Source organism: Exophiala oligosperma (assembly GCF_000835515.1).
Source record: "Exophiala oligosperma strain CBS 72588 unplaced genomic scaffold supercont1.1, whole genome shotgun sequence".
Taxonomy (NCBI): Eukaryota; Fungi; Ascomycota; class Eurotiomycetes; order Chaetothyriales; family Herpotrichiellaceae; genus Exophiala; species Exophiala oligosperma.
In genome coordinates, this window is record NW_015622818.1 from 4,338,107 (window position 1) to 4,362,164 (window position 24,058).

Here is a 24,058-nt window from a genome sequence, read left to right on the forward strand (position 1 = left end):
CGTCTTTGACTGGCATGAGGAGAGGGGATGGTTCCCTCATTATCTGAACTTGCATGCAGCAATGAAATGGCGTTACAGCAGCCTTTACAAGGAATCTTCAGCCTGGCGTTGGTGGAATCGTTACAAACATTGGGCACATGAGATGACTGCACCTATAACAGTCGAGGTTTTGACGCATAACACGAGGGCTCACAACAGCAATGGTATCGATTTATGTTTCAAGGTTGCCTTCATCTTCATTTACGAATGCCTTTCACAATTGACCTCGGACACGGATGGTCTCGTGGCGCTTCAAGGATATTTCAATCTGCAGATAGTCCAACATGCCTGCAGTATTCTATGCTCACTTGAGTAAAGCTATGAGAAATCGAGATATTCGAAGCTTTCTATGATATCCAGACCCTTCCTATCCTCTTCCGACAGTGGTGTATTCCCAGGTCTGTCCACTACTACGGCTTTCATACTCGCTTCGAGTGCAGCCCGTACTTCCTTGACGTTATCACTGAGGAACAAAATATCCGATTGATCCTGTTCCAGTGCCTCGGCAATTTTCGCGTAACTGCCCGCTTCATGTTTAAGCCCAGCATTTGTCGTATCGAACCAGGCTTTTATGATATCGCGGCGGTCAAGTATGGCTTTGGGGTCGTCGGGGATTGCTGGATCCTTGATGTGTTGAAACAATAGTTTCTGCGCAAAGATCGAGCCGCTGCTGTAGATGGCAATTTCCTTACGAGCTGCGTCCGCCGATGATGCAGATGACCATGAATCAAAGGCCGCCAGAACATCTGGATATATCGGAGTCGAATAGACGTGGTTCTTGTAGCCTTCCTCCCATAGGTAGCCTTGGCCACTACTGAGTAGGTGTTCTCGCGTCTTAGGATGCACAACCTTACCTTGGAGGTTTTTCAAGTAGGCAATCTTGACGTCTCTCTCGCTGAGGTCCTTGACGTGCGCCTCGAACGCCTCGGGCGATGACCGAGCTGTTTCGGGGAACGCGTCGCGATACTTGACGAAGCCCGGATCGTCCCATTTCGTCCTGAGGATATCCGGAAGTGCCTGCAGAGCGTATGGGAACTATTCTTGCTTGAGTCAGGCCTCTGTGCCGCTGTACGCGCCGCGTTCCGGAACATGACGGGATCATGGGCAGAAACAAAGGCTTCCTTACCAGGGTGTTTTTGACAAAAGTGATTGGGCATATGGTGCCCTCTGATACAACGATCCAAATGTTAGCCACTTCATGCCCCCGACAGTCTGAATACCCACGCCCTGGCCACAACATGTCTGACCTATATCAAGTAACAAAAGCTTGACATCTTTTATTGTTTGCTTGGATGTTCGACCGACAACGGCGTCCTTGTCCGACTTTGATGCTGCTGATGCATCTTTGGCTTTTCCTACGACGCTTCGGCGTTGCTTCACTGATCGGTCCTCAGATGTGGCAGGATCGGGACTGCGTGAGTGCCGTTTGCCTGACCTGGTTGGTACCATCGGAGCTGGACTGCGGGACTTATGCCTGCCAGCTCGTGATCCTGGGGTTCTTCCAGCGGAACGATGAATTACTCACCACTTGACAGATTTAATAAGTAGGAGGTGGATGATCAGCTACAGTGGGTTACATGCCCGGAAAAACTTTTCGCCAGCGCCCGAAAACAAAACTTCGCCGCCTCTTGCTATCACAAGCAAACCACGACTTTCGGCGCTATGAAGACCAGTGCTTTCTCGCTCGCCTGCTCATGCAAACTGTCACCACGCCGTTTTCCTTGAGTACTACGGGAAGTGTTCCTGAGATACTCTACTGGATACACTTCTCCTGCCACCTACAAAGTGATGTACCAGATGTCGCAAGACCTATCTATCTAACCTTCGTCCCGGCACGGCCTCATTGCCTTTCTGCTGCACCTTCACTTCCCGGGCAAGTCAAGCATCTGGTATGCTTCTCTGTCAGACTTCCGTGTTCTTTTCAGACCAGGCCAACGCCACAGGTTCGATGGATGAAAGTAGATCCAAATTGTCAAGACCGCAACGGTCAAAGGTACACTGATGACCCAAAAGACCCAGAAATGCTTTGACAGGCTCATATCCCCTCGTTCATTTCCACCGAAGTTGAAAAATGCGCTGCCGAAAATCGTTGCGACAGTGGATATGGGAAGAAAGATCAAAGTTGTCAAAGCAATCGTATGCATCGAACTGCTTTCAGTTTTGATCCTGCTACTGTCTTTTTGTGCCACAAGATTGAAGCTCTGTTCGTTATCAGCCTCATGCTGATCAGTGGCGGTCTGCCCGACGACTTACGAGGTTGATCACATTCTGCATCCTTTTCTCCATGCTGATGGCTCTCAGGTCTACTGACTCAAAGAGACTTTCCGAGTAATGAAGGCCTGATATTGTCCTTCGTGCTTCAACCGAACCTGCACCTCCACATTGAGTCTGCGCTCTGACAATGTGTGAGATAGTCCGCAAGATGGCATCGACCGCTTCCTTGACGTGTATGATGTTCTTTGCGATGTAGTGGAGATCCACCCAGTTTTGATCAAAGTCACTTGTAACCACCGTGGAATCGATGGCATACTATTCGTGTGAATAAGCACTGGAACGGCCCAAAGCACAGGAATGTCTTACTCTCTCACAGTCTCCAACGTATCGATTCAATGTCCACAGTTGCTCGTCGACCTGGCGATGCAAGTCTGCTAGTACAACATTGAACAAATCGAGAGGATTAGCGAAAACAGTCCTCCAGACAATCTGTGGCAAACCCTCGAACCTCTCAGCCAAGGTTTTTGAAGAACCGAAACAGATCAAGGTCAAAAGTCCATATTTATCGCGACGCAGAAAGTATGCACTTCTCAGCCACAAGATGTTGTCATGCTTGGGCTCGATAGCTTTGCACAGAAAATGAAACCATGATTCTGCTCTGGATTAGTGACGTGACCAAATACCATGGGCTCTCCTCACGGAATGCACCGTTGTCAAGTTCTTCATGTCCAAAAGAATGGGTCACACTTTGCACTCTTTCATACCAGAACGTCGTTGGGATGGAGAAATGTTCGGCCAGTGCCATGAGAGTACTTGATGTGCCGGCATTTGGATAGTCAAGAGGTGCAAATCTACAAGTTCGGTAAGCATTGTGACTTGAGATTGCAGGCTCAAACGGTTGCCGCTGCGCACATTACTCTCAAAGCTGGAGCATGACTTTTGACAAGCATTGACGTCGTGGTGAACCCAAGAGAGGGCCCAGTCAACTCTCCTACGCTTGTTAGGATGTCCGCTTTATTCTAAAGGCCAGGCGAACGAACCTGTGCTTGACAACGCTACATCCAAAACTTCCATCTTGTACTCGTCGGTCGATATTGCAGGGGTTCCTGAGTGGTCGAGAAGATCTTGGAAAGCTCCACGATGGGTGCTATCGTGGTACACAGACATTGTCAACTTGATGCCTCTGTCGGTTGCTGCGCATCCTATCTACAGGAATCTTTACATTGAGGAAGTTTGCGAAAGGCAGGATTCTCCCCAACCAGGGGGAACTTTCAAAGGGGGATCGAAGTCATGCAGAACCAAAGATAAAAATAGTAAGTTTTTATCCCAGGGGTACTGCTGAAAAGAAACACAGATAGATCAGGAAGTGTTCAGCCAAGCGCTGCAAGACACGAGGCGGAAATGCAGAGTTGCTCAACAACATCCCTTAACTTTGCGTTCTGGCCTGGCCATGGCAGTCTGGAAGCGAGACCTTGGATTTCGCGGCTGACGAATCGGTATTTGATTGGTTTCTCCCTACAAGGTATATAACTCAGCCTTGATGGCAGTCCTCGTTGTGGTAAGTGCCACAGAGAGCCTTTTGCAAACTCCAGGGTCTAGTCCTTGATGCATTTGACAGATGCAGCCTGATGGCTGAACGCCAAGGGTTTCATTTCATGCAAGGCGTGGCTATCCCTGGTCGTGTCCAATCATTTTGCAAACAAGGTGCTACCGATAGCCCTATCAGGAATCTCAGCCTGATGAGTGACACCTTTCGGAAGCAGACTATTGCTTTGAGCTGAATCTCATGATAGACACACCGCCCCCTGAATACGAGCTGCTCGAAACATAAGGGGATAACCAGTCCAACTTCTGCCGTGATGGACGACTAGATATTTCGTATGAGACCCTCGAAGTCACCGGAATCTCTCCAACTCTCTCATACACATTCAAGCCCAGAAGGAACAGAGAAACGCCAAGATGGTATGTACTGGAATATAGCGTTACTCACATGATCTCACTCGATAGACTGACACCCTTTCAGAATCAACCAGGAAGACATGGTGGTGCACGTCTGCCAGCCGGATCGTCTACTATAACTGCCGACCAGAGAATGCGACCTCAGGTAAGCACAGAGGACGATCTCTCGGAGAGATCTTGTGCGCTGACAAATTGCAGCCTCAATGCCAGACCAACAATATCACTGTGCAGTCCGCACCTGCCTCAATGAACCAGCGACATGGTGGGAACAGACTGCCAGTCGGGTCCATCACGTCTACTGGATCAAGTTTGAATGACCAAGTATGATACATCATTACCAAACCGTGATCTCTGATACTAATTCTGCCCAGACGATGGGCGGCAGGGTGATTCCGACCCGAGACACCCCCTTTACCCATATTCCACCTTCTGCGGCCTATCAACCCGGTCGAGTGCATGAGAAGTCAACCTGGCAAGGCTATGATGATTCCATTCTGCCAGCACCAGGGTACCAGCTTCCAGCTGGAGCAGGGGTAGGCACCTTTGTCAATGAATCCACCCAAGCTCAACGCCCCAGGAACCTCATCACGGTGCTGTTACGCTGCCTCCGCCTGTTCCTGGGTCGGACGGAAAAGAGATTGGACACGAGAACGCCAACAAGGTATGCATCATATTCCACAGCGTTCAACAGTGTTGACTCTCCTAGAAACCAATGAGCGCGATTTCCATCACGGAAATCAATCGTGATGAGGGCCCTACAGCCTCCTCACAGCCCCAAGGCCGCCTGAAGGAATTGTACAGTTCCAGCTATCATGCTCCCGTCCCAGTAAGTGGCATCGTACCACGTCAGATCCTCGACTGAATATGATTAGGCACGTCGCCGTATGCATCAAAAAGGCTACCGCAACCTGTTCTCACAGCGAACCACCTTCCGATGGAAGACCTTCCACAGCCATCAAAAGCCGGGCTTGACCAAAGGCTCTGGCCGAGAACATCGTCATCGAGATGCAGTCAGTCGAATTCACGCGGGCCAAGAAGATGACAGGTTCCTTGCTCTTGACTCTCATCTTGAAAGAATGATGGTTCAGTGCACAGATGAGATCTATGAAGGTCCGCGAAATTCGACTTGGAGAAGGACATTTGTGCGAAACATGGCTCCTTGGACTATTCGTATCGCCAACTGGCCTATGAATACCGCCCCTCTCGAGTCCAAGCACTGGACGCAGAGCGATTGGTTGCTGATTGTGGCAAAGTGGCCGATCTCATGCATCTGCCTTTCATTTACAGTAAGTCGGCTGTATGGCCCCTAGAGAGATCAAAAGATTTGTTTAGTGACTTGTGTATCGCAGCTGTTGAGCATCGGCAAGCTCTACAACGGAAAATCTCGACTTGCACATTATGCCCCGTTTCCCTACAGATTCTGGGGCTATCCAAAGGTGGCGCGAAACATGCTCGAAAATGTTCCTGGCAAGATTGAGGCAAATGAAGATGTGGATGGGGCGCACCCAGTATCTGAGCGTCCTCTCTATCCAAGTCGCCTGTGCTTCGTGGATGGTGGAAAGGACAAGAACGGTCGTACTCACTTGTACGATGTCCAAGTCTGGCTGAATCAACATAACATGGTCGACCATGACATGAAGTATATCTTCGTTGCTTACACTTCGACACAGTTTACCGATAGTGACGAAGATGTCGAGGCCCTCCACGCCATTGCGCGAGAGGCAGCCACCAACCTCAAGTGTCCCGCTTATTGGGTTGGATCAGCTTGCATGTCAGAAGACGGCCGAGAACTCGAAAACGACGTGTACCGTATTAGCGATGTCATCCGAGCTGCTCACTCAGTGGTCGTCGCCGTCAAGCCACCTTCCGGCAGAAAGGCCTATTCTCCAACCGAAGAGTTGCTCAAGGACTGGGGGACTCGAATGTGGACGTTGCCAGAGGCTCTTCTTGCTCCCAAAGACAATCCAATACGCATTTACAATATTTCTACCGGTGTGGTAAAGCTCGTCAAAGAACTTCCAAAGAAGGATCTTGCTGCACTGGTATGGGAGGACACCAGCTTGACTCGACAATTGGTCGACCATTACGAAGGAAATCTGACTCTCAGTCGCCTCGAGCTCGTTATCTTGGCCTTGAAGTGCCTCAGTCAACGTCGAACCTCCAAGTATCTGGATGGCGACCTCGCATATGTGCTCATGGGTCTTTTGCGCCGCAGACCAGTCGTGGATCACACAGACTCCGAATTCCAAGCTTTTGCTCGACTTTCTCTGGCCAATGATAGCGACAGCCTACTGGAGCGCTTATTGTGCGTGCTGCCCAGGTCGCAGAATCAGCCATGGTATCATACTGCAGATATGTTCGGCGTCAATCTGTGGGATATTCAGCCTACGTGTCAAGTCGCTGGCGTTTGTGAAGACGACACCGTCGTTGTTGATGGTTGCTTGGCAGCCTCGATTCGATGGGAATCGTTCGTCGCCGTGGCCCATGACACAAGCGTCTCGTGGAAACGCCTGATTGTCAAAGTCTGGCTGCGTGTCGCGCCGATCCTCTTGATTCTTGGACTCGCGCCTCTCTTCGACAACGGAAGAAGGGCTGTTCTTCTGCTCTTGAGCCTTCCCATCTTCCTCATGTCCCCGTGGCTAGTCCGTGTCTTATACGGGGGCAAGCCCTGGAACATTGCGCCTCACCTTCTCGGATTCGAGGGTTACTTGGACATTGTCACCATCGAGACCAACATCTATGGCCATTACACCGGTCGTCTGACCTGGAGTCCGGCCGGTAGCAGCCTGAGCCGACATCGCAAGAACGAATTCGGAGAGTGCATAGGCGAGGACCCAACGAGTGACGGCCTCGTCGCAGACATGGTCAAGCAGGCAAAGTACAGCAATTATGGAGAGTTCAAAGTGTTTACCCTGGTCGATACGCTCAACGGCTCTGTCACCCTCTTCACAGCCACTCGACCTCCGGTGGCTGCTTTGCTTTGTGGCCAAGAAGGAGGCATGCAACGAGCCGTAATGGTGTCGCTAGATTGGAAGACGTCCACTCTGTATCGCGAAACCGTTCTACGGATGCCGACCACGGTTTTGGAGAGAACTTGGCGTATGGACAGGGCGAGAGTGGGACTGAAGAGGCCTTTGGAACGAACGAGTGTCACTTACAGTGCATGAGAGCCATCGCCCCCAAAGGATATGTCGATATTAGTGGCGAATTTCATGGTGGTGCCGATGGTGAGGAACTTTTTCTACGGTCTGGTTTCGGGATGGGGAGTTTCCGGGGGATTTTGTATTCCGTAGCTGGCCTACACTTTACACTCGACGTGGGGTGGAAAGGTAATGGACTGATGAATACGCTGTGTGGAAAGTAATCTCTTTTGAGATATGTCATTTTGTTTTACTCTTTTGTTGACTTCTTCATCGATCGGCTATAACTTCTTGTGACGAATAACCCACTCTCTGCGAATATCGCAACGCCGCAAAGATGATCGGAAAGGTAAACTCACAGGTGTCGGGATTTCTTGAGCAGTAGCAGTCCTGGTCACACCACTGGTCAAATCCACTTCTAACCCTGCCGATGGCCGAGAGGAAAAAAAACAAATGCTTTGGTGAGCTAATGGATAAAATCGAAATATCGATACTCTGTACTCTGGGTACCTCGTGGAGCTGGCGTTGGTCGCTAGGCAACTCCGCACGGAGTACCTATTTGTATGTACGGATACCTTGAGGGTCTTTTGCTACTTGAAGATTGGTTGGTTCTCACTCGGTTTTACCCCGTGAAAAATACGAGCACGAGTGCTTCAACCTATTTCCGACTAGACACAGAGTGACCCGATTGGACTATGATGGATGACTTCTGAGAAGAACTCAACTGCAACACTTGACACTCTCAGAACAATCTAGGGTTCTATACCTCACTCATACGGTGCCATGAATGGGTTGAGTTGCCGATAAGCTGTCGATTGGGCCTTTGGAGGTGCCACCGACTTTTTCAACGTGGCCACGACAGCTGCTGTCGCTTGCGAATTCAGAATGTGCATGTCTCGCGGGCCGTTATGGCATGGAACAACATTGCGAAGGAGACTTGGTGTCCGAGGGAACTCTTAAGCGCGGTCGAGAATGTTGCTCGTTGCGATATTGAGGATGCCAAAGATCGCAACTCGACGGATGGACGCACTCAATAAGGCAGGTTCACTTGTGTTTGGGCAAAAACAAAGGCAAAAGCAAAAGCAAAAGGATCATACATGAGGCTGGATAGCTGGCTCCTCTGTATCACACCGGTGTCGGGTTCAATCGGATTCAACTCTTCCAACTCGATGCTATACTGGCGCAAGGCGTGGATCTTGAGCAGAAATGGCTCTTGTATGACCCCCAAGTCAAGTCATACACAGTGCCAATTAATGCCATGGACCCTTTCAGACGACCAAACGATGTTGTCTTCTGTGGACGACCTTGCCCAAGTATCCCTAATCCGCGGCGGTATCGATCCTGTGGTCTATCATTCTCCTCTTGGCGACGTCGGTGTTTCCAGAGCACTGCGCCTTTCGATTTTCCTTGTGTACATACAGCATGGCATGTTCCGAGCCTGGACAGATGGTATTCTCAAAGGTGATGCGCTGTTCGTGCATGGGTTGGCGCGTGCCTTGACCTCTGGGCTGATATGCTGGGTCAACGGGGTAAGCACCTTATCTGCCATGAGCTTCCAGACTACCGACGAGCTTGGGTAATCCTTTGATAGTTGCTTATTCTAGAGCTTACGGGCAGTGCTACCCTGCTGTAAGAGACGCCTCGCAAGAGCAAAAAGTTCCTTCGAGACGCTCTCTTACTTCAAGGAGCAGAAGCGAGACAGTCTCCCGATATAAGGCAACGTCGCATCAAAGTCCGTGTTCTGTGGTCTCGAAAGCCAACGACGAAGGCTGGTTTGGTCAGCATGGTGCATCGATTAGATTAGCCGCCTCCTGAGAGGTACTTTATCTTCCCTTTTGAGTCAAAGATACACGAAGTCTCGACCTGCGTACTTCCAACGAAGACCTTGTGATCTGGCCCGGGTAGATAGACTATATCAAGGATATAACATCGATCACCGGAGATGCACAGAGGCGGGGGATTTGCCTTGACCACACGTGGTGTATCCAATACCCGTTGATTAATGCGCGGGTAGGAGGAGCTACTCCACAGACTAGAGGGTTAAGAAGTGCACTAGAGGAGGTTTAACAGGGGCACTAGGGAAATGATAGGCTTAAAGGGATTGGAGCCGTGCTATCCGATCATAGTACCCCAGCAGATCAACGTCAGCCAAGGGACTTGTTTGTCAAAACGTTGCATCATCATGTTGATCGCAGTTGAAAAGGTGGAAAAGGTGGAAAAACGCCTTGGGCTGAGCGGGAGGAACTCCACCAGCTGAAACGAAGGGAGGGGAGCCGAGGAAGCCCGAGCGGAGCCCAGAGTGCCGATAAGGTGCCCCCCCGGGGCTCTTTGCTGCCTTTAGGGTGACTTCGGGGGACTTTAGGTGCCTCTAGGGCGGGCATCGGGTGGCGTGCAGGTGGCGCATTGTGCAAAAAGCAACTTTGCAGGGCAGGAAAAGCAACTTGGCGAAGTGTGGAGAGAGTGCAATCAAAAGTCTCTTCAACAAAGTGGGAGGTTGCGAGTCAGTTGTACGAATAGAAGATGAAGAAGCTGGACCTCGCAGCTGGGGCCAAACACTCCAGGCCCGTTCACTTGGCCCTTCTCGCTTTCATTTCCTCTTCTTATTAAACTAAGCCTCTCCCTCCTCTGTCATTCCTGACATCTAATCCACCAAGCAACTAGACCATTTGTGCCCGGACAACATGTTTTCCTTCGGTCACGACAAAGAGAAGAATGGCAGTGAGCCATCTGCTCTCACAGCTGGAGATAGAAACGACATCGAGGAGGCCTATGTGTCCGACAATGCCGACCAGCTCCAGCGACACCTGGGAAACCGACAGATCCAGCTCATTGCCATCGGAGGTTCCATCGGCACTGCTCTCTTCGTGAGCATCGGCGGCGGTCTGTACCGTGGCGGTGCTGCGAACCTGCTGATCGCCTACACCATCCAAAGCTGCATCCTGGCCATGGTGAACAACTGCATAGCGGAAATGAGTACGGCCTATCCAGTCAGTGGTGGGTTCATTCGCCTGGCTGGCAAGTGGGTGGACGATGCTCTTGGTTTTATGGTCGGCTGGAACTTTTTGTTCGCAATACCCTCCTCCCGCGTGTTGAAGACTACTGTGACTGACGTGTGCACCGTAGTTTCTACGAAGCCCTTCTCATTCCTTTTGAGATTTCGGCCTTCACCCTGGTTTGTTCCTTTTGGAGTGACGAAGTGACGAAGCCTGGTCCCACGGCAGGTATCGTGCTTGGTGTCATCATTTGCTACGCGTGAGCTTCACCCTTCCCTATGCATTCTTTTGAGAGACCCAACACTAAGACATCCAAAGCGCCATCAACATGTTTGCCGTCGGGGCCTACGGCGAGGCCGAGTTCTGGCTTTCCGGGGGCAAGGTGATCCTGATCTTTTCGCTGTTCTTCTTCACATTTATCACCATGGTCGGAGGCAACCCGCAGCACGATGCTTACGGCTTTCGGAATTGGGAACACGGAGGAGCCTTCCGTGAATACATCGGCACTGGCGATCTCGGTCGTTTCCAGGGATTCTTGGCCGCGCTTTCATCTGCAGTCTTCACCGTTGTTGGACCCGAGTACATCTCCATGGTCGCTGCCGAAGCCAAACGACCCCGAGTTTACATCAAAGCGGCTTTCAAGATGGTCTACATTCGATTTGGTATCTTTTTCATTGGTGGTGCCCTGGCCGTCGGTATCGTTTGCAGCTCGCGTGACCCCGAATTGGCGAATGTTGTCCTGGGTGGCAGTACAGGTTCGGCAGCTGCATCGCCGTATGTGATTGCCATGCAGAATATGGGCATTAACGGCTTTCCACATCTCGTCAATGCGTGAGTCCTATTGCTAACCACTATCCCCGCTGCACTTACTAATGGGGCTGCCAGGTTGATGTTGACATCGATCTTTTCCGCGGGAAATACCTACACCTATTGCGCCATCCGAAACCTGTACGGCTTATCACTGGAAGGAAGAGCTCCAAAGTTCCTGAGGAAATGCACCAGGAAGGGAGTTCCGATCTACTGCTTCTTTGTGGTCATGATCTTCCCCATGCTGTCTTTCTTGTATGTAAATGAGTTGTGGAACAAAGCATGTTCAAGAATGGTACTAATGCGATCTGCTTCTTCAGGGCGTGCTCGAATAGTTCCTCAGTCGTCATTACGTGGTTCTCAAACCTCGTCACCGGTGGAGGTAAAGATTATATACAAATCCGCCTTTGGCTACGGTATACTGATGCAGAAACAGGCCTCATCGACTTCTTCGTTATGTGTGTGACCTATATCTTTTTCTATCGAGCTTGCCAAAAGCAAGGACTCGACCGCAGCAAGCTTCCCTATACCGGTTGGTTCCAGCCTTATTGCGCCTACGTCGCGGCCGTCTGGCTGTTCTTGGTCACCTGTATCTATGGGTACACCTGTTACCTCCCGTGGTCGGTGTCGAACTTCTTTTCACAATACTCCATGCAGCTCTTCATTCCTCCTCTCTTCGTCATTTGGAAACTGGTCAAGAAAACGAAGATGGTAAGACCAGAAGAAGCCGACCTCGTTTGGGAAAGACCCAACGTCGATGCATACGAGGCGACTATCATCGACCCCCCCGTTGGGTTCTGGACAGAAATGTTACAGCTTGTCGGGCTAAGGAGGAACAAGGGAGGAAATGACAAGCGACGTCGGAGCAGCGTCATTGTGCCTACCCAGGCAGCCACCACAGACTATGACCACCGAGGAGAATCGTTGGATCATGGCAAGGCTTAGATCTGCGCGAATGGTGTTGCGCGCAGAAATGTGCTGTGTGAAACTGGATACACAGCATAGGCGTGAGAATCAAGTCATGTGGAGACTGGACCTTTCTCTTCCGCTCGTCAACGATACTCGACGTCTGTAAACGTTTAGGCCTCCCTTTGCGCCGAACTAGAATCGCTCCGACTGCGACGCCCCTTCTTGCTCTAGGTCTGGCGCATGATAAGACACAAGGGTGTGACCCCAATGCGACTTCCCTAGTGTTTACTAGACCGTTGGCCTTGTACCTTCAAGGTTGTGTTGCAAACTCTCGTGAAGAGGGGGAAACGAACAGGGATCGAACAAGGATTGAACAGGGATAAGGACGCCAAGGAACGAGACGATGACAGATCCGGTCTTAGTTGGGTTGTGCAGCGATGGCCCGATGGACCTGCAGCGATTGGCCTTTTAAGGTAATCCTATCCCCGGATCTTCAACAGTAGGCGGACTAGGTTCGGCTCTCTGGACATTTATACGCCATAGGGTCCATGACCGCGCCCTTCTCGAACTACTGTAATGGTTGCCGGCAAGTCAACCTGGACGTCTTCAACACTTCAAAGTGTTTCCACTAGCCAGACGGGATCCGGGAGAACGTTTTGGCAGCTGCCCGTTTGTCGTCGTCGACGACGACGACGACAAATGAACACACATCTTAGACATTATACGATAATACTACAGATTATGGATTATGTATTATCAAAAATGGGTCGTTCGCTATTACAAGATAAGAGACCAATTTCGCCGAAGATAAAAAGTAAAATGTACAAGAAAGGTAGAGAATGCCCTGACTTTTTTTTTCTCGCCGGTCCGTGCTTGCCTTGATAGATAGGGGAATTTTTGAAGATTCATGATGACGGATCGCGAGACCAGAATTTGTACGGTCCGTGGAACCAACCACCTGACCTTTGCATCTCGAGGTCGGCGACTTCGACATACTGCTTAGTGGACCTCCAAGTTTCTGATACGCGTAATCCGCCCACATGAGACCCCAAGTCGTTCCCATGAGGACTTTGAGACTGCTTCCGGCAAAGACGGCCGTCGTCAATGGAGGAGGAGTCTCCCGTTGTCGTCGCTATTATCCACATTCATTATCATCATGTGTGTCGAGTTGCCAAAGTCATTGTCGTCCGAGATGATAATGATGATGTTATCCGTACTGCTATCACCCTACAGTGAGGTGCTGACGACGTAGTACTAGGAGTTGCTGCTACTGCAGAGGCACTTGAGCTTCGAGATTCGTAGCCAACGCCAAACGGACCGTTGGAAAATATGTTTGTCGCCGGACCCAACATGATGTCTCGCGTGTAGTTCAGGAAAAGGGTCATTACGTCGATCTGGAAGGCCGGAAAGAGGGCAGACCCGACCTCGATGTTTGGGAACGAAGCTGTAGCTCTGAGATAGTCAAACTTTAGACCGGAACTGGAGGATAGTTCGATATCCAGTTGGTGGCGTTGAGTTGGATGGTGTCGCTAAATCCTCCGTCGAGCAGTTCAAGCTTAAAGTCAATGGGAGCCCAAGTGTGAAGCAGTCAATCGTGATGGGTCCGTGCGAACCCGAAGAGAATGCCGAGCTGATGAACAGCACGAAGAAGGCGTCGATCTCGAAAAGCCCCCAGTTGGCTCGCGTATCCGCCGATGGGCACGGTGGCGACAAGGAGATATCATGTTCCTCGAGTCTCGAGAAACCGGTCTGGACGAGTCAGTTAGACAGAGGCCTTGTTCTAGAGGGCGCGTAATTGTGCAGCGAGATTGTATGTGGGAACACTGTTGCTGACGTGTTTGCGAACATGAATTGAATGTCCCAGTCGAGAATCGAAACTGCAGAAACAAAATTGTTCGGTTTGGTACAACTTGCCACACACAAACAACCAAAATCCAAAAAAGGAGTTTCACATGCCGTCGCAACTGTCACAAAAGCTGGTGGTGCTGTCGTCTTGTCGAGCTGCCAGAGCCTGTGAGGGCTGTGGTGCAGATAATACTGTGGAAGTGCTCCTGGCTGTCACCGCATTGTTGGTTGGATCTGTCGTCTTGAAAACGATGTTTGAAGTTGTAGGGGCCAATGAGGCCGTCGGCGTCGATATCATTGTTCCTGTTGCTGTCATCGTTGATCTGGAGAGGAACGTGGAGCTTTTCAAGACCTGCTGGCACTGGAAATTGTGTCGGCGGCTTCCTTTCCCAGCCTTCACGACGCCAGGAATATCGAGTAGCTGGAATGGAAAGGGGGAGGTTCCCTGTGGTGACGCGTTTTTCGGCATCTAACTTGCTTTACGAGATTTTAATATCATTCTCTGTCAGAGTGAGCCCGACCCGCTCAACAGTTTCTCACTCCTGAGATCCAACGTACAGGACCTTGCTGCACTGACATTGAAATACGAACGGATAACATGGATATATCAACAACCCGGTATCCAGTCAACACTTCCGCGTTACTTTTGTCGACATCCTTGCTATGGGGCATATCGAAATCTGGATATTCCCTCTAAAATGTCTGGGATTTTGCCCTCGTCTGCCAGCCTGTTACGATTCCTCAAGTACCTAGACATTGTAAAGGTGCCGATGGCGTATGAAATTTGAAGAATGATCATTGTCCTGAAAACGACCTGTTAGTATGAAGGACTGCTATTCTCAAATCCCGCATCCCTTAGAGAGGCATATCAGCATGGAAGCCGAATACTTACCACATTCCTGGAATATATCTTGGTGCATCCTGACGCCGGAAAACGGTACTGCCCGTGATGCCGCCCAAGGATGCACATGAAACCATCGCTGCCACCACGACCCCTTTCTTTCGCGGGTCACCAATCTGATTTGAGCCGTAAGAAAGGGAACCGGGTCTGAGAGGAAATGGGCAGTCAGCAAAACTGTCAAGGACAAGCTCGAACGGGCACTTACGTATTTGCTTGTGTACCAAAAACACCGAGGAATGTTCCAAAGTATCGTCCTGCTGGAGACTGCACGTAAAGCATAAGAAGCAGCCCCAATATGCTGGCCAAGGTCAGTGAAGCCCATGGCAGACGATTTTGATCTCTATCACTTACCTAATAACGGCTTGAGTGCAGAGGAAACTGCAGGTTATCAGAGTCAGCTGGTTGATCTCCTGGCTATTTGGAGTGACATCTTACGGCCACCTGAGCTTCGTACGATCCGAGAGCCAAGCACTGATGATGCTGAGGATAACAGTGCTCAGCTAGGAAGAAAACCAGTCAGCGCCCGCCAGCGAAGAGATCCAGGTCAGTCTTACATATGGAGGACTCGTCAGAAGTTGGGCTTTGGTGTAACTGAAACCCAAGTCCTTGAGTAAAATCACTGGCATGAAGTATGCGAGCGCGTATACGCTAGCAGCTGCAACATAGAGTTGAAAGCAGCTGTAAGCACCTGTTAGTGGATGTACTTTGTGAAAGAAGGACAGAGATTGAGGGACGACGTACTAAAAGGCAATTTTCCAATCCAATAGCGCTCTCAGCGACTTCAGCAAAGGTTCTTTCTCATAACTATGGCCCCCTGCTTCAAAGGTGAGGCGCCGCTTTGCGATGTGGCGCTCTCGATCATTGAGCCAGATACTTTTCTCCGGGACTAGCATCGATATATCATTATGGGTGCGAAATAAAGGAACAAATCGCCGACTTACATTCTCCGAGGAAAAATGGCACAAAAAACCCACATGCTATAGTGACAGCACCCTCAATGATGAATATCCAACGCCATCCCTCTTTGTAAGCGCCGTCACCCACGTGGATCAGAGATAGCGCATACGCTATCTGTGATGATGAGCAAGAGTTGACTAGGCTTGTAGATATGCACGTTACTTACAATTCCGTTGAAACCATTTGTAAGCAGGGCCGACATATAGAATATCGTGAACCGTTTGGCGGTTTCGAAAGTTTTGTACCAGGATGAGATGAGAAAGAGTGCGCCGGGAAGTACTGTTCATCGTTATCATGCAATTCACACGCAGTAAGTGTGCAGGCACTTGCTTCCTGCTTCGAAAGCTCCTAAAAACATTCTTAGGACGGTAAGGGAAGCCCAGTCCTTGACAAATCCCATGCCCAAGACCATACTGCCAAACCCTATGATCAAGAAGCATATCCAATTTCGGGCACCGAGACGGCGGATAATTAGATTCGACGGGAGTTCCAGAAGGGTATACGTTGCGAAGAACATCATGAGGGCAATGTTATACCGCGCACCTGAAAATATCTGTTTAGTCTAAGAGCACACTGCGGACTCGAGGTATTTCAAGACTCACCGACGGTCAAATCTAAGGCCTCATCCATACCAGCAATATAAGCCGCCGATATATTGCTCCTGTCTAGCAAGGACAGGCCGTAAACTACACTGAGGAAAGGGATAATACGGAAGTCGATCTTTCGGCTGCGGTAGTTTGTCAACGGAATGTATCCATGAGCCCAGTTCTTCAGACTCACATCAATTTGCGTTCCTCAGCCTCGTCCCAGTCACCGATAGTGTCAGGGGCATTAGTGATGTCGATATGATAGGCGGTCTGGCTGTCCTCTTTTACGGCGGGAGTGTTGCCAAGCTCATACTTATTCTCATTTGGGGGTGATGCCATGATAGTGGTCGTTGAGATTCGAGTGGATTTTGAAGAAATGGGCAGTGCAGAATATCCTGACTTCAGTAAGACTACAGCTTAACTTGGACGAAGTAACTGGAGGTCTTTGAGCCTTCTGCGATATAAAGTCTTGATGAACTCTGAAGCTGATGGAGCTGAGGACGGGAAATCCGATCGGGGAATACTCCACACTTCCGACCCCAGACATGCGGACAAGTATGGAGAAAGTACAACGGAGGAGGCCTGTTCACTGGCGTTCAAACAATAAATCCATTACTTGGTAATATTCAAAAGTCAATCCTCCGCGGTGAATCGACCTAAGACGAGCGTATCCCCCTCTTGCGAAATCGCCGCGGGAAGTCCAGCTCCCATGGTTCATCTTGCTAAGACAGCAAACCGTTGGACAATATGATTGATAGAATACGGTAGATATACTTGGACAAAATCTAGGCTCGGCCTTTTGAGGCTGTAGAAAGATTGCCATGGCTCAGGAAAAAGGAGCACTACTACCGACACTGGATGATGTCTCGCATGAGTTCATTCCATGAAGAGCTATGGGCTTTTAGAACACGATGCATGAATTGATTGTGATAAGCAAGAGGCTGTGTTGGACTCCATGTATCCGAAAACAAAGTTCTAATGTACGTCGAGCTATCTAGCTTTTTTTTTATAGTCAATCGACCCATGGCTGATTACACTTCATTAAAGGACGAGATTCATACTGAAGGGGCTCCTGCCACTGAATTATATTTCATTTATCGATGTATTCGAATCACCATTCTGATAGAGAAAGCTACCATGAGTGGCCTCAAGATTCTCGACCACCTGATGATTGCCCACCACAAAATCTTCGCACTCCTGCAGCACGAAAAGCATTCTGGCCCATTTGACTGACGAACTGTTTCTCCAACCGTGCATCGTTGCTCGTTGAATGACAATGTCTCCTCTATGTAATGTGCACCTCTCATTGGAGTCTAGGACCATTTCCACTTCGCCTTCCAGGACTACGCCATAGTCCAGACTCTTAGTACTGTGCATGATCGCCTCTCTACCTGGAGCGAAGTCAACAACTCTGCACACAGTACCAGAGGGATTAACGAGTCCTAGTTTCCCGCCTGCCATGGTTTCTTTGTATTTTCCCAAGTCCTGCTCGTCCATTAGCTTTGGAGGGAATTCGGTCGTTGTGTAGGCGACGCATGCGGCGGTATCTTTTGCTTTTGAGCTTTTCCAATTGAGAGGGTCTTCAGGAAGCAATACAGATGCCCCGGATATAGGATTGTGCGACGTAATGTATCTCTTTATTGCTGGTAGAGGAGATATCTGCTCCATAGCTTCGTTCAAGGTCGAGCCTGTCTTGTGAGAAAGTTCTCACCGCAATGTACTTGAAGTCTAGCGGTATTGATAAATGTTAAAAATGGATATTTCTAGGATGCGGAAGGCTATCACTACTCCTCGCGGCGTGTAGCGTACTTCAATACTTGTGGCCGGCCCACGATCGGGAAATTGCTGGCTACCACGCTCAATACTCCGCGCGTGCAGCCGTTCAGCAGTCCCCACTGGCCGTAGTGATTCTCCCAGCACACCGGCCAAATCCTATTTTTGGACCTCGTACTTGACAGCTTGGGCTGATGATCACCTCGTCCCGTCCTCAAGGAATGCCCAGCGTGGAGCGTTAACCTGACCCTCTTGATCGATTGCAGTAAGCCGAATGGCCAGTGTGCCACCGTGAGAGAGCTCTAGAAGAGAAGCAGCGTCTTCTTGAAGTTGCCCAGAAATCGTTCCTGTCGAGATGAGATCAACTGTTCTCAATGGGCAACCACCAGCGGTGTAATGGACAATCATTTGGCCCGAATGAAAAGGCAATGTGGCGAGTATTCGTCCGAGCAACGAGGTGTTCCCCGGTTTCGTCTTTAGCCGTGTCCTCAACGCTGTTAGAGAGTATTAATAGACTAGAAAATTTTTTATTTGTTCACCTTTCAGTCTGACTTCGAGTGGAATGTCAAACGCGGCGTTTGTCACGGCTTCTTCTAGGTAGGGAAGAAGCAGGACTACCTGACCTCTTGTCTTAATCGCTGGGTCCCACATCGGAGTGTCTGTATCGACATGGATTTACTCACACTTGGAATTTTGCTCGTGCGGTGTTCTGTTAATGCCCCAAGACTGACTATCCACGGCGAGATTGTGGTGCAAAAGTTCTTTCCATTGAAAGGTCCAAGTGAAGGGATTCCCTTTTTTGCGTGTCCCTAACAGACCGGTGGTTGAGGATTACCACGCCGAGGATATGATCCTCAGCATCTTGAACGCGTATTGATTCCCCCATTAAGTTATCTGTACCAATGAATGCAGCAAACTCAACTTCGAAGTCAAACATACGTGTCGGGCCAAATATTGGAGTCCCATTTTGAAGGTATTGGGATCTAGGGCGAAGAACTGATGTGCCCGAGACCACGAATGAAGATGCTCGTCCGTGATATGCTGTCGGAAGGTGGTAATAGTTTGCATTCAGTCCTTGACCAGGACGAACAATGTCTACACACTAGGATTGTCAGCATACTACTTGGATCAATGAGTCGATATCAGCCTTACGTTCTTAGCGTGGTATACGTCAGCAAAAAGTCCGTGAAATTGCCGATACGGATGGGCAGATGCATTTGAATATCACATCGGTGATGAAGGGCTACTTGACGCCTGCTGTGACTGTCTCGGGGTAGCGAGCCCAAGTCTGTGTCCTTAACCATTAGACGCCGCAAGAATGTACGAACCAAGCGAAGGTTGTTCTTTTCAAGGATCGCGAAATGGTTCGGTGTAGGTAGCTTGAGACAATCAAGATTGATTGACAGAGATTCAAGAACGTCCGCTCCGATCAGAAATTTGAGATCGAGGATCTCCTGACCGATCGCTGCCCCGATTCGGGGACCGAGGTCTTTCATGCTGACACCCCGAAAGGTATCTAACATTGCTCAAATGGAAGTCGCAATTGTGAGGAACATGGGCCCATGACTCACACTGAAAAGGCTCATTCATTGCTCTAGAGGATTCAGGAGTATCTCAACCGAGATTGGGTCGAAGGTGTCTCGCAAGTATAACCTCGTCTGAGGGAGGCACGAGACTTCATATGGACTTCTACATAGGAGAAAGCCGAGCCGAGATACCTGTGTCTTCGAGAAATCAGTCTAGAGTCTGCTTGTTTGAACGAGTGAAAGGTAGTATCCTTGGAGGAAAAAAGGATCTTTAACACAAGCAAGAGTAATGGTGTAGAGATTTGCGATTTACTAAGTGCCAGAATGCTTAAAGTACTCTCGAACACTCTTCGCCCTCTCAGCCTCTGCAACAAGCTTAGATCGTTCCAATATCCCCTCAGCTGAAGTTCGGAGATCTTTCAGAAGCTTTGGTAGACTCGCCTCTTTACCATCCCTTTGCAGGTATGGTAATTGCAGTTCACCTTCACTTTTGAGTACAGCCCCATCCACAAGGACATGTGTAATGTCTGAAGAGTGAGCGTACATAACTAATGCAATAACCGGGTCATGAACAGGAGTCATACGCAAGGAGTCGCAACGTGTCAGTATCATATCAGCACGCTTGCCCGGGGTGATAGTTCCGGTAAGAGCTTCCAGACCCATACCTTTGGAGCCTCCAACAGTAGCCATCCTGAGGACTTGCGCGCACCTCCTGTTTAGCGTTTGCGGACAGGGAGGCACATCCCCTGCGTCTACATAGCGTTGGCATTGGAGTAATAAACGCATCTGATCGAACATGTCGGCAGGATTGTTGGATGTGATATCTGCACCGATGCTTGCAGTGCAGCCATGACTTTCAGCCTTGAATGCCACTGGCAGGCCCATACCCATCTGCAACTCCGTGGAAGGGGTGGAAGATACCGAAGCGCCTGAATTTGCCAGCGCAGTGAGTTCCGCGGGGGTAAGGCTTGCACCGTGGCTGAGAAGCATTCTAGAGTCCAAGAGGCTTTGGTCATCCAGACTGCGCACCAGATGTATCCCACGATCCAGCGGACCCATTGCCACATGTCCGGTAATAAGAGCCGATCCAATAGATTGTCCAAATCGAATCTCTTCTATAGTCTGCTCCAGTGGCGTCCGTTCCATTTCTGTTGGTGCATAGCCAAATCGCAAGAGACTGTCGGGCCCATTGGAAGCGAAGTGCTCCTCCCGAACTCTTTTCGCGTCCTCCCGGCGCCAGTCGTCAGTTCGATGCTCAGCAGAACCATCACTCACAGCCGGATTGGCGAACACAGGGTTGGGATACGCTCCATAACAGAAAACTCCTCGAATTCCGGACGCCCTCAAGCCCGCGACTGCTGCATTTGAGTGTGCCGGCGAATTCATGATGTGTGAATGGTCAAGAAGACAAGTGGTGCCGGCATCGATGGACTCGAGAGCTCCGCAAAGCTCTGCCAGGTACACGTCGTGTGAAGTGTAGCAAGACCCGAATTTGTTGCGAATGTTTGCTCCATACTCAAAGATGGTGAAATCTCCAGCGATAGTACGCAGCTGTTGTTGCCAAACATGTCGGTGTGTGTCGACAAAGCCGGGGGACAGGATGGAATTTGTGCCATCTATGACCACTGTTTCTGCAGAAGGTCTCTCGAGGCTACAGCCCACACATTTAATGATATTGCCTTCGATCAAGACATCGCAATGCTCGAGCACACCTACAGCCTCATCCATAGTAACAACCGTGGCATTCTTGAAAAGGACGCTTGATGCCATCATTCGATATTCTTGGTCTCTGTCGCGGATATTGTGGTGACGCCTATCACAATCATAGTAGATGTTTATAAGTATTCACTACAACTCGAAGTAGTCCGGCTTGACTCAACTGGTCTAGTCCATATATAGGCAACGGGCTGGGATCAGGGGACGAATTTGCCGCTCCTGCATGCCAAGACCCGCCATTTCCCGATCTCTTCTTCACAGGCTTCGGAGGTGCGGGCGAAGCTGGACGGTTTCCTCATCCTGTCCGCTTAATTTTCCAGGTCTGTAGGCCCGCAGAGCCAAACTGTGGCATATATGGCTGGCAGACCGAGACGTGCTTGCAGACGATGCAACACCCAGAAAGTAAGCGAGTCTCCTCAGGAGTTTTACCTTGAATGTTGGCCTGACGTGCAATAGGTACGCTGCAATGGACTACGTCCAGTATGCGCCCGCTGCGAGCGATTGGGAGTCTCCTGTGTATACGAAGATAGCCAGTGGCCGGTACTGCGAGAAGGTCAAGAGTTTGCGTCCGAAGCTCTGGTCTCAACGCCGATGCCCACTGCCTCGTGGGTGCCACAAACAGACTTCTGTGGTATACCATTTGGTCTCGTCGGCGAACTTGTGAACATTTACTTCTCTCACGTCTATAATGCCCGCTTACTCCTAGATGAAGAAGCCTTCACTGAGGAGGTGAGGTTGAGGATGGTAGAGCCTCAGATACTGCTTAGCGTTTGTGCTTTCGCGTCCAAGTATGTGCATTCTGTGCCTCAAATTATTACTCCGTGTTTCTTGCTTCATTTGTAACTCCGAGAAAGGTTCTACCGTGATGAATCTGGACATCGAGTACTTCTCGATGCAGGCCTTGGTCACGAATGGGCGAACTCATCCGCTTCCATTGCTGCGGCTCAATTGGGGACGCCACGCGAAGAAAACATCGCCACATTTCTCAATCTTACCCTTTACTGGTACAGTGAAGGTGAATGGCAGAGGAGCTTCATATACAAATGTCCGCGCTAAAGAACCTTTTCACAAGTTATTCTGGGATACTGACGGCAATACAATAGGGAATGGCATCCAGATAGCATACGTGCTTGGAATTCCAGCCGGAGGTCCTAGTACAACAGCTCGCACTCGCCAAGCGGAACTCAGGCGCCGTCGACTGTGGGCGTGTGTATGCATGATGATGTTCGGGTCTAAAGCCGATTTCATTGTGGGCAACATACCCAGCATTCTAGAGAGAATTCCTCTTCCAGGTGTCTATGAGCACCAGGTTGCAAGAGCATTGAGTGAACCCGAACCATATAATGCAGACTCCCATTTGTGCGCCATATATGCTGCTCTGATTCATATTCTGTCGCTCTGGTAAGCATTGACGTGCCGATGCCCTGCAGGCTCCATTTCACTAAAACAGTGGCGGTCAGGAATGAAGTGTACCAATTCACAAAGAGTGCCGATGTTAAACTCGACACCCTGCAAAGCCTTCATTCTAAACTGGAGGACTGGAAAGTGAAAATCTCGGAGCGATCGGACCTCGCTGTTCTGTCCGTCGAGGATGTCAACACACAGAATGGTCCGCTCCTCACCCTTATACATATCATATATGATCAGTGTCTCTGCGCCCTGCACTCTTCCATAGTCCCGCTGTTCTCGTGGGGTAAGCCTGCAGGTGGCTTGGATTATGCTCGGCAGATCTCAGCTCAAGTCGCATATGAGCATGCATATTCAATCTCCACCTGGTTGAGGACACTGCTCCAGTCGTCCCTGCCTATGGGGCGAGTACCAAGCTTTGTTGGCTATGCTGCGTATTCCTCTTGTGCCATTCAAGTTCCCTTCTTGTGGTGCACCAATACTGAAGTCAGAGCATGTGCACGAGCAAACGTGATTGAAAACCTGCGATGTATACAAGAGATGGGAAGATATTGGAAGTTCATCTCCCTTCTGGTAAGCATACACGCAGCTTGGAGCTTGTCTCCATGCACATGCCCGGAGCATTGAATCTCACAGCGTACAGGGAATTAACATCCAGAAACTTTACATGATGCACGAGGTAGCACAGACTCGCTTGGAACATGAACCGAAATACCTGAGCCAAGAGAGACTTTTGCAGTCGCCAAAGGAGAATGAACGGGCACTAGCATCCATCCTCAGTCACAATGAAATCGTGTGGAAGAAGAGTGGCGGAATGGCCCAGCGAGATGCACAAATAACGGACTTGGATGATAGTTTGGTTGAAGGCGATATACGCCCACCCAGAAAAGGTTTGTATACTCTCTTCACATTACATCGCAGAGCCACAGGCTGATATGTGACATGAACAACAGAGAATATATCCTCATTCATTGACAAGTTATCGCAGAGTGACCTGGTATCAGATCAGAACACTGTAGCATTCCCCTGTGATTTCGATCCAGAATTTGGGGAGAGAGCTCCAGTATCACCAGGAAGTCTCTACTTGATCAGTGACGAGCAACTCACATCTTTTGATAACTGGGTGGCCGAGCTAGGAACAGAGGTCGACAACCAGAATTAACCAGAATAAAAGCTGACTAAGTTCTCTATCACGAGCGACTCGTTCAAAGTTGTCAGGCCACTGTACACTTTACGTTTTGCGATTCGGCAGATTTGGCGGCATGCATGGGATCTAGCCGCGACG

At 49.8% G+C, this 24,058-nt stretch overlaps 8 protein-coding genes across 10 annotated transcripts; 3 read left to right on the forward strand and 5 right to left on the reverse strand.

Moving 5' to 3' along the window:
- Nucleotides 1-285: 285 nt before the first annotated feature.
- On the reverse strand, nucleotides 286-1,561 carry PV06_01479 (2,3-diketo-5-methylthio-1-phosphopentane phosphatase; the record flags this gene model as incomplete). Of its 3 annotated transcripts, XM_016402084.1 has the most annotated exons (4): nucleotides 286-842; nucleotides 894-1,074; nucleotides 1,166-1,206; nucleotides 1,287-1,561. In XM_016402084.1, the coding sequence occupies 4 exons, from the start codon at nucleotides 1,486-1,488 to the stop codon at nucleotides 358-360; spliced, it is 909 nt and encodes a 302-aa protein (XP_016269137.1). In that variant the 3' UTR covers nucleotides 286-357. The 3 variants fall into 3 exon arrangements, with proteins under 3 accessions (XP_016269137.1, XP_016269139.1, XP_016269138.1); XM_016402086.1 differs by having other exon boundaries at nucleotides 1,166-1,561; XM_016402085.1 differs by lacking the exon at nucleotides 1,287-1,561 and having other exon boundaries at nucleotides 286-1,074; nucleotides 1,166-1,279.
- Nucleotides 1,562-1,901: 340 nt separating this feature from the next.
- PV06_01480 (uncharacterized protein) lies at nucleotides 1,902-3,327 on the reverse strand (the record flags this gene model as incomplete). The annotated part of the gene is made up of 6 exons (XM_016402087.1): nucleotides 1,902-2,240; nucleotides 2,293-2,568; nucleotides 2,620-2,906; nucleotides 2,953-3,104; nucleotides 3,166-3,244; nucleotides 3,294-3,327. 6 exons carry the CDS (start codon nucleotides 3,325-3,327, stop codon nucleotides 1,902-1,904), a joined length of 1,167 nt encoding a protein of 388 aa, XP_016269140.1.
- An 885-nt stretch (nucleotides 3,328-4,212) lies between these two features.
- Nucleotides 4,213-7,379, forward strand: PV06_01481 (uncharacterized protein; the record flags this gene model as incomplete). The annotated part of the gene is made up of 8 exons (XM_016402088.1): nucleotides 4,213-4,215; nucleotides 4,277-4,357; nucleotides 4,411-4,533; nucleotides 4,584-4,745; nucleotides 4,790-4,873; nucleotides 4,919-5,038; nucleotides 5,085-5,498; nucleotides 5,562-7,379. The coding sequence occupies 8 exons, from the start codon at nucleotides 4,213-4,215 to the stop codon at nucleotides 7,377-7,379; spliced, it is 2,805 nt and encodes a 934-aa protein (XP_016269141.1).
- Nucleotides 7,380-9,975: 2,596 nt separating this feature from the next.
- Nucleotides 9,976-12,777, forward strand: PV06_01482 (uncharacterized protein). The gene is made up of 6 exons (XM_016402089.1): nucleotides 9,976-10,416; nucleotides 10,476-10,604; nucleotides 10,664-11,176; nucleotides 11,231-11,407; nucleotides 11,473-11,534; nucleotides 11,589-12,777. The coding sequence occupies exons 1-6, from the start codon at nucleotides 10,034-10,036 to the stop codon at nucleotides 12,095-12,097; spliced, it is 1,773 nt and encodes a 590-aa protein (XP_016269142.1). The 5' UTR covers nucleotides 9,976-10,033; the 3' UTR covers nucleotides 12,098-12,777.
- Nucleotides 12,778-17,434: 4,657 nt separating this feature from the next.
- PV06_01483 (uncharacterized protein) lies at nucleotides 17,435-18,829 on the reverse strand (the record flags this gene model as incomplete). The annotated part of the gene is made up of 3 exons (XM_016402090.1): nucleotides 18,808-18,829; nucleotides 18,664-18,742; nucleotides 17,435-18,611 (listed from the first exon to the last, which is right to left on the reverse strand). Exon 3 carries the CDS (start codon nucleotides 18,017-18,019, stop codon nucleotides 17,435-17,437), a length of 585 nt encoding a protein of 194 aa, XP_016269143.1. The 5' UTR covers nucleotides 18,020-18,611; nucleotides 18,664-18,742; nucleotides 18,808-18,829.
- A 278-nt stretch (nucleotides 18,830-19,107) lies between these two features.
- On the reverse strand, nucleotides 19,108-19,620 carry PV06_01484 (uncharacterized protein; the record flags this gene model as incomplete). The annotated part of the gene is made up of 2 exons (XM_016402091.1): nucleotides 19,108-19,219; nucleotides 19,277-19,620. 2 exons carry the CDS (start codon nucleotides 19,618-19,620, stop codon nucleotides 19,108-19,110), a joined length of 456 nt encoding a protein of 151 aa, XP_016269144.1.
- A 342-nt stretch (nucleotides 19,621-19,962) lies between these two features.
- PV06_01485 (uncharacterized protein) lies at nucleotides 19,963-21,423 on the reverse strand (the record flags this gene model as incomplete). The annotated part of the gene is made up of 1 exon (XM_016402092.1): nucleotides 19,963-21,423. One exon carries the CDS (start codon nucleotides 21,421-21,423, stop codon nucleotides 19,963-19,965), a length of 1,461 nt encoding a protein of 486 aa, XP_016269145.1.
- Nucleotides 21,424-21,720: 297 nt separating this feature from the next.
- Nucleotides 21,721-23,935, forward strand: PV06_01486 (uncharacterized protein; the record flags this gene model as incomplete). The annotated part of the gene is made up of 7 exons (XM_016402093.1): nucleotides 21,721-21,768; nucleotides 21,823-22,154; nucleotides 22,221-22,411; nucleotides 22,470-22,767; nucleotides 22,827-23,346; nucleotides 23,417-23,663; nucleotides 23,727-23,935. 7 exons carry the CDS (start codon nucleotides 21,721-21,723, stop codon nucleotides 23,933-23,935), a joined length of 1,845 nt encoding a protein of 614 aa, XP_016269146.1.
- Between the last annotated feature and the right edge of the window lie 123 nt (nucleotides 23,936-24,058).

Bases quoted from the DNA above. Each gene is read 5' to 3' on its own strand.
- PV06_01482 (XM_016402089.1), top strand. From the start codon at position 10,034: ATGTTTTCCTTCGGTCACGACAAAGAGAAGAATGGCAGTGAGCCATCT. The intron at 11,177-11,230 runs GTGAGTCCTATT...TGGGGCTGCCAG, and splicing joins TTTCCACATCTCGTCAATGC to GTTGATGTTGACATCGATCT. The intron at 11,408-11,472 runs GTATGTAAATGA...CTGCTTCTTCAG, and splicing joins TTCCCCATGCTGTCTTTCTT to GGCGTGCTCGAATAGTTCCT.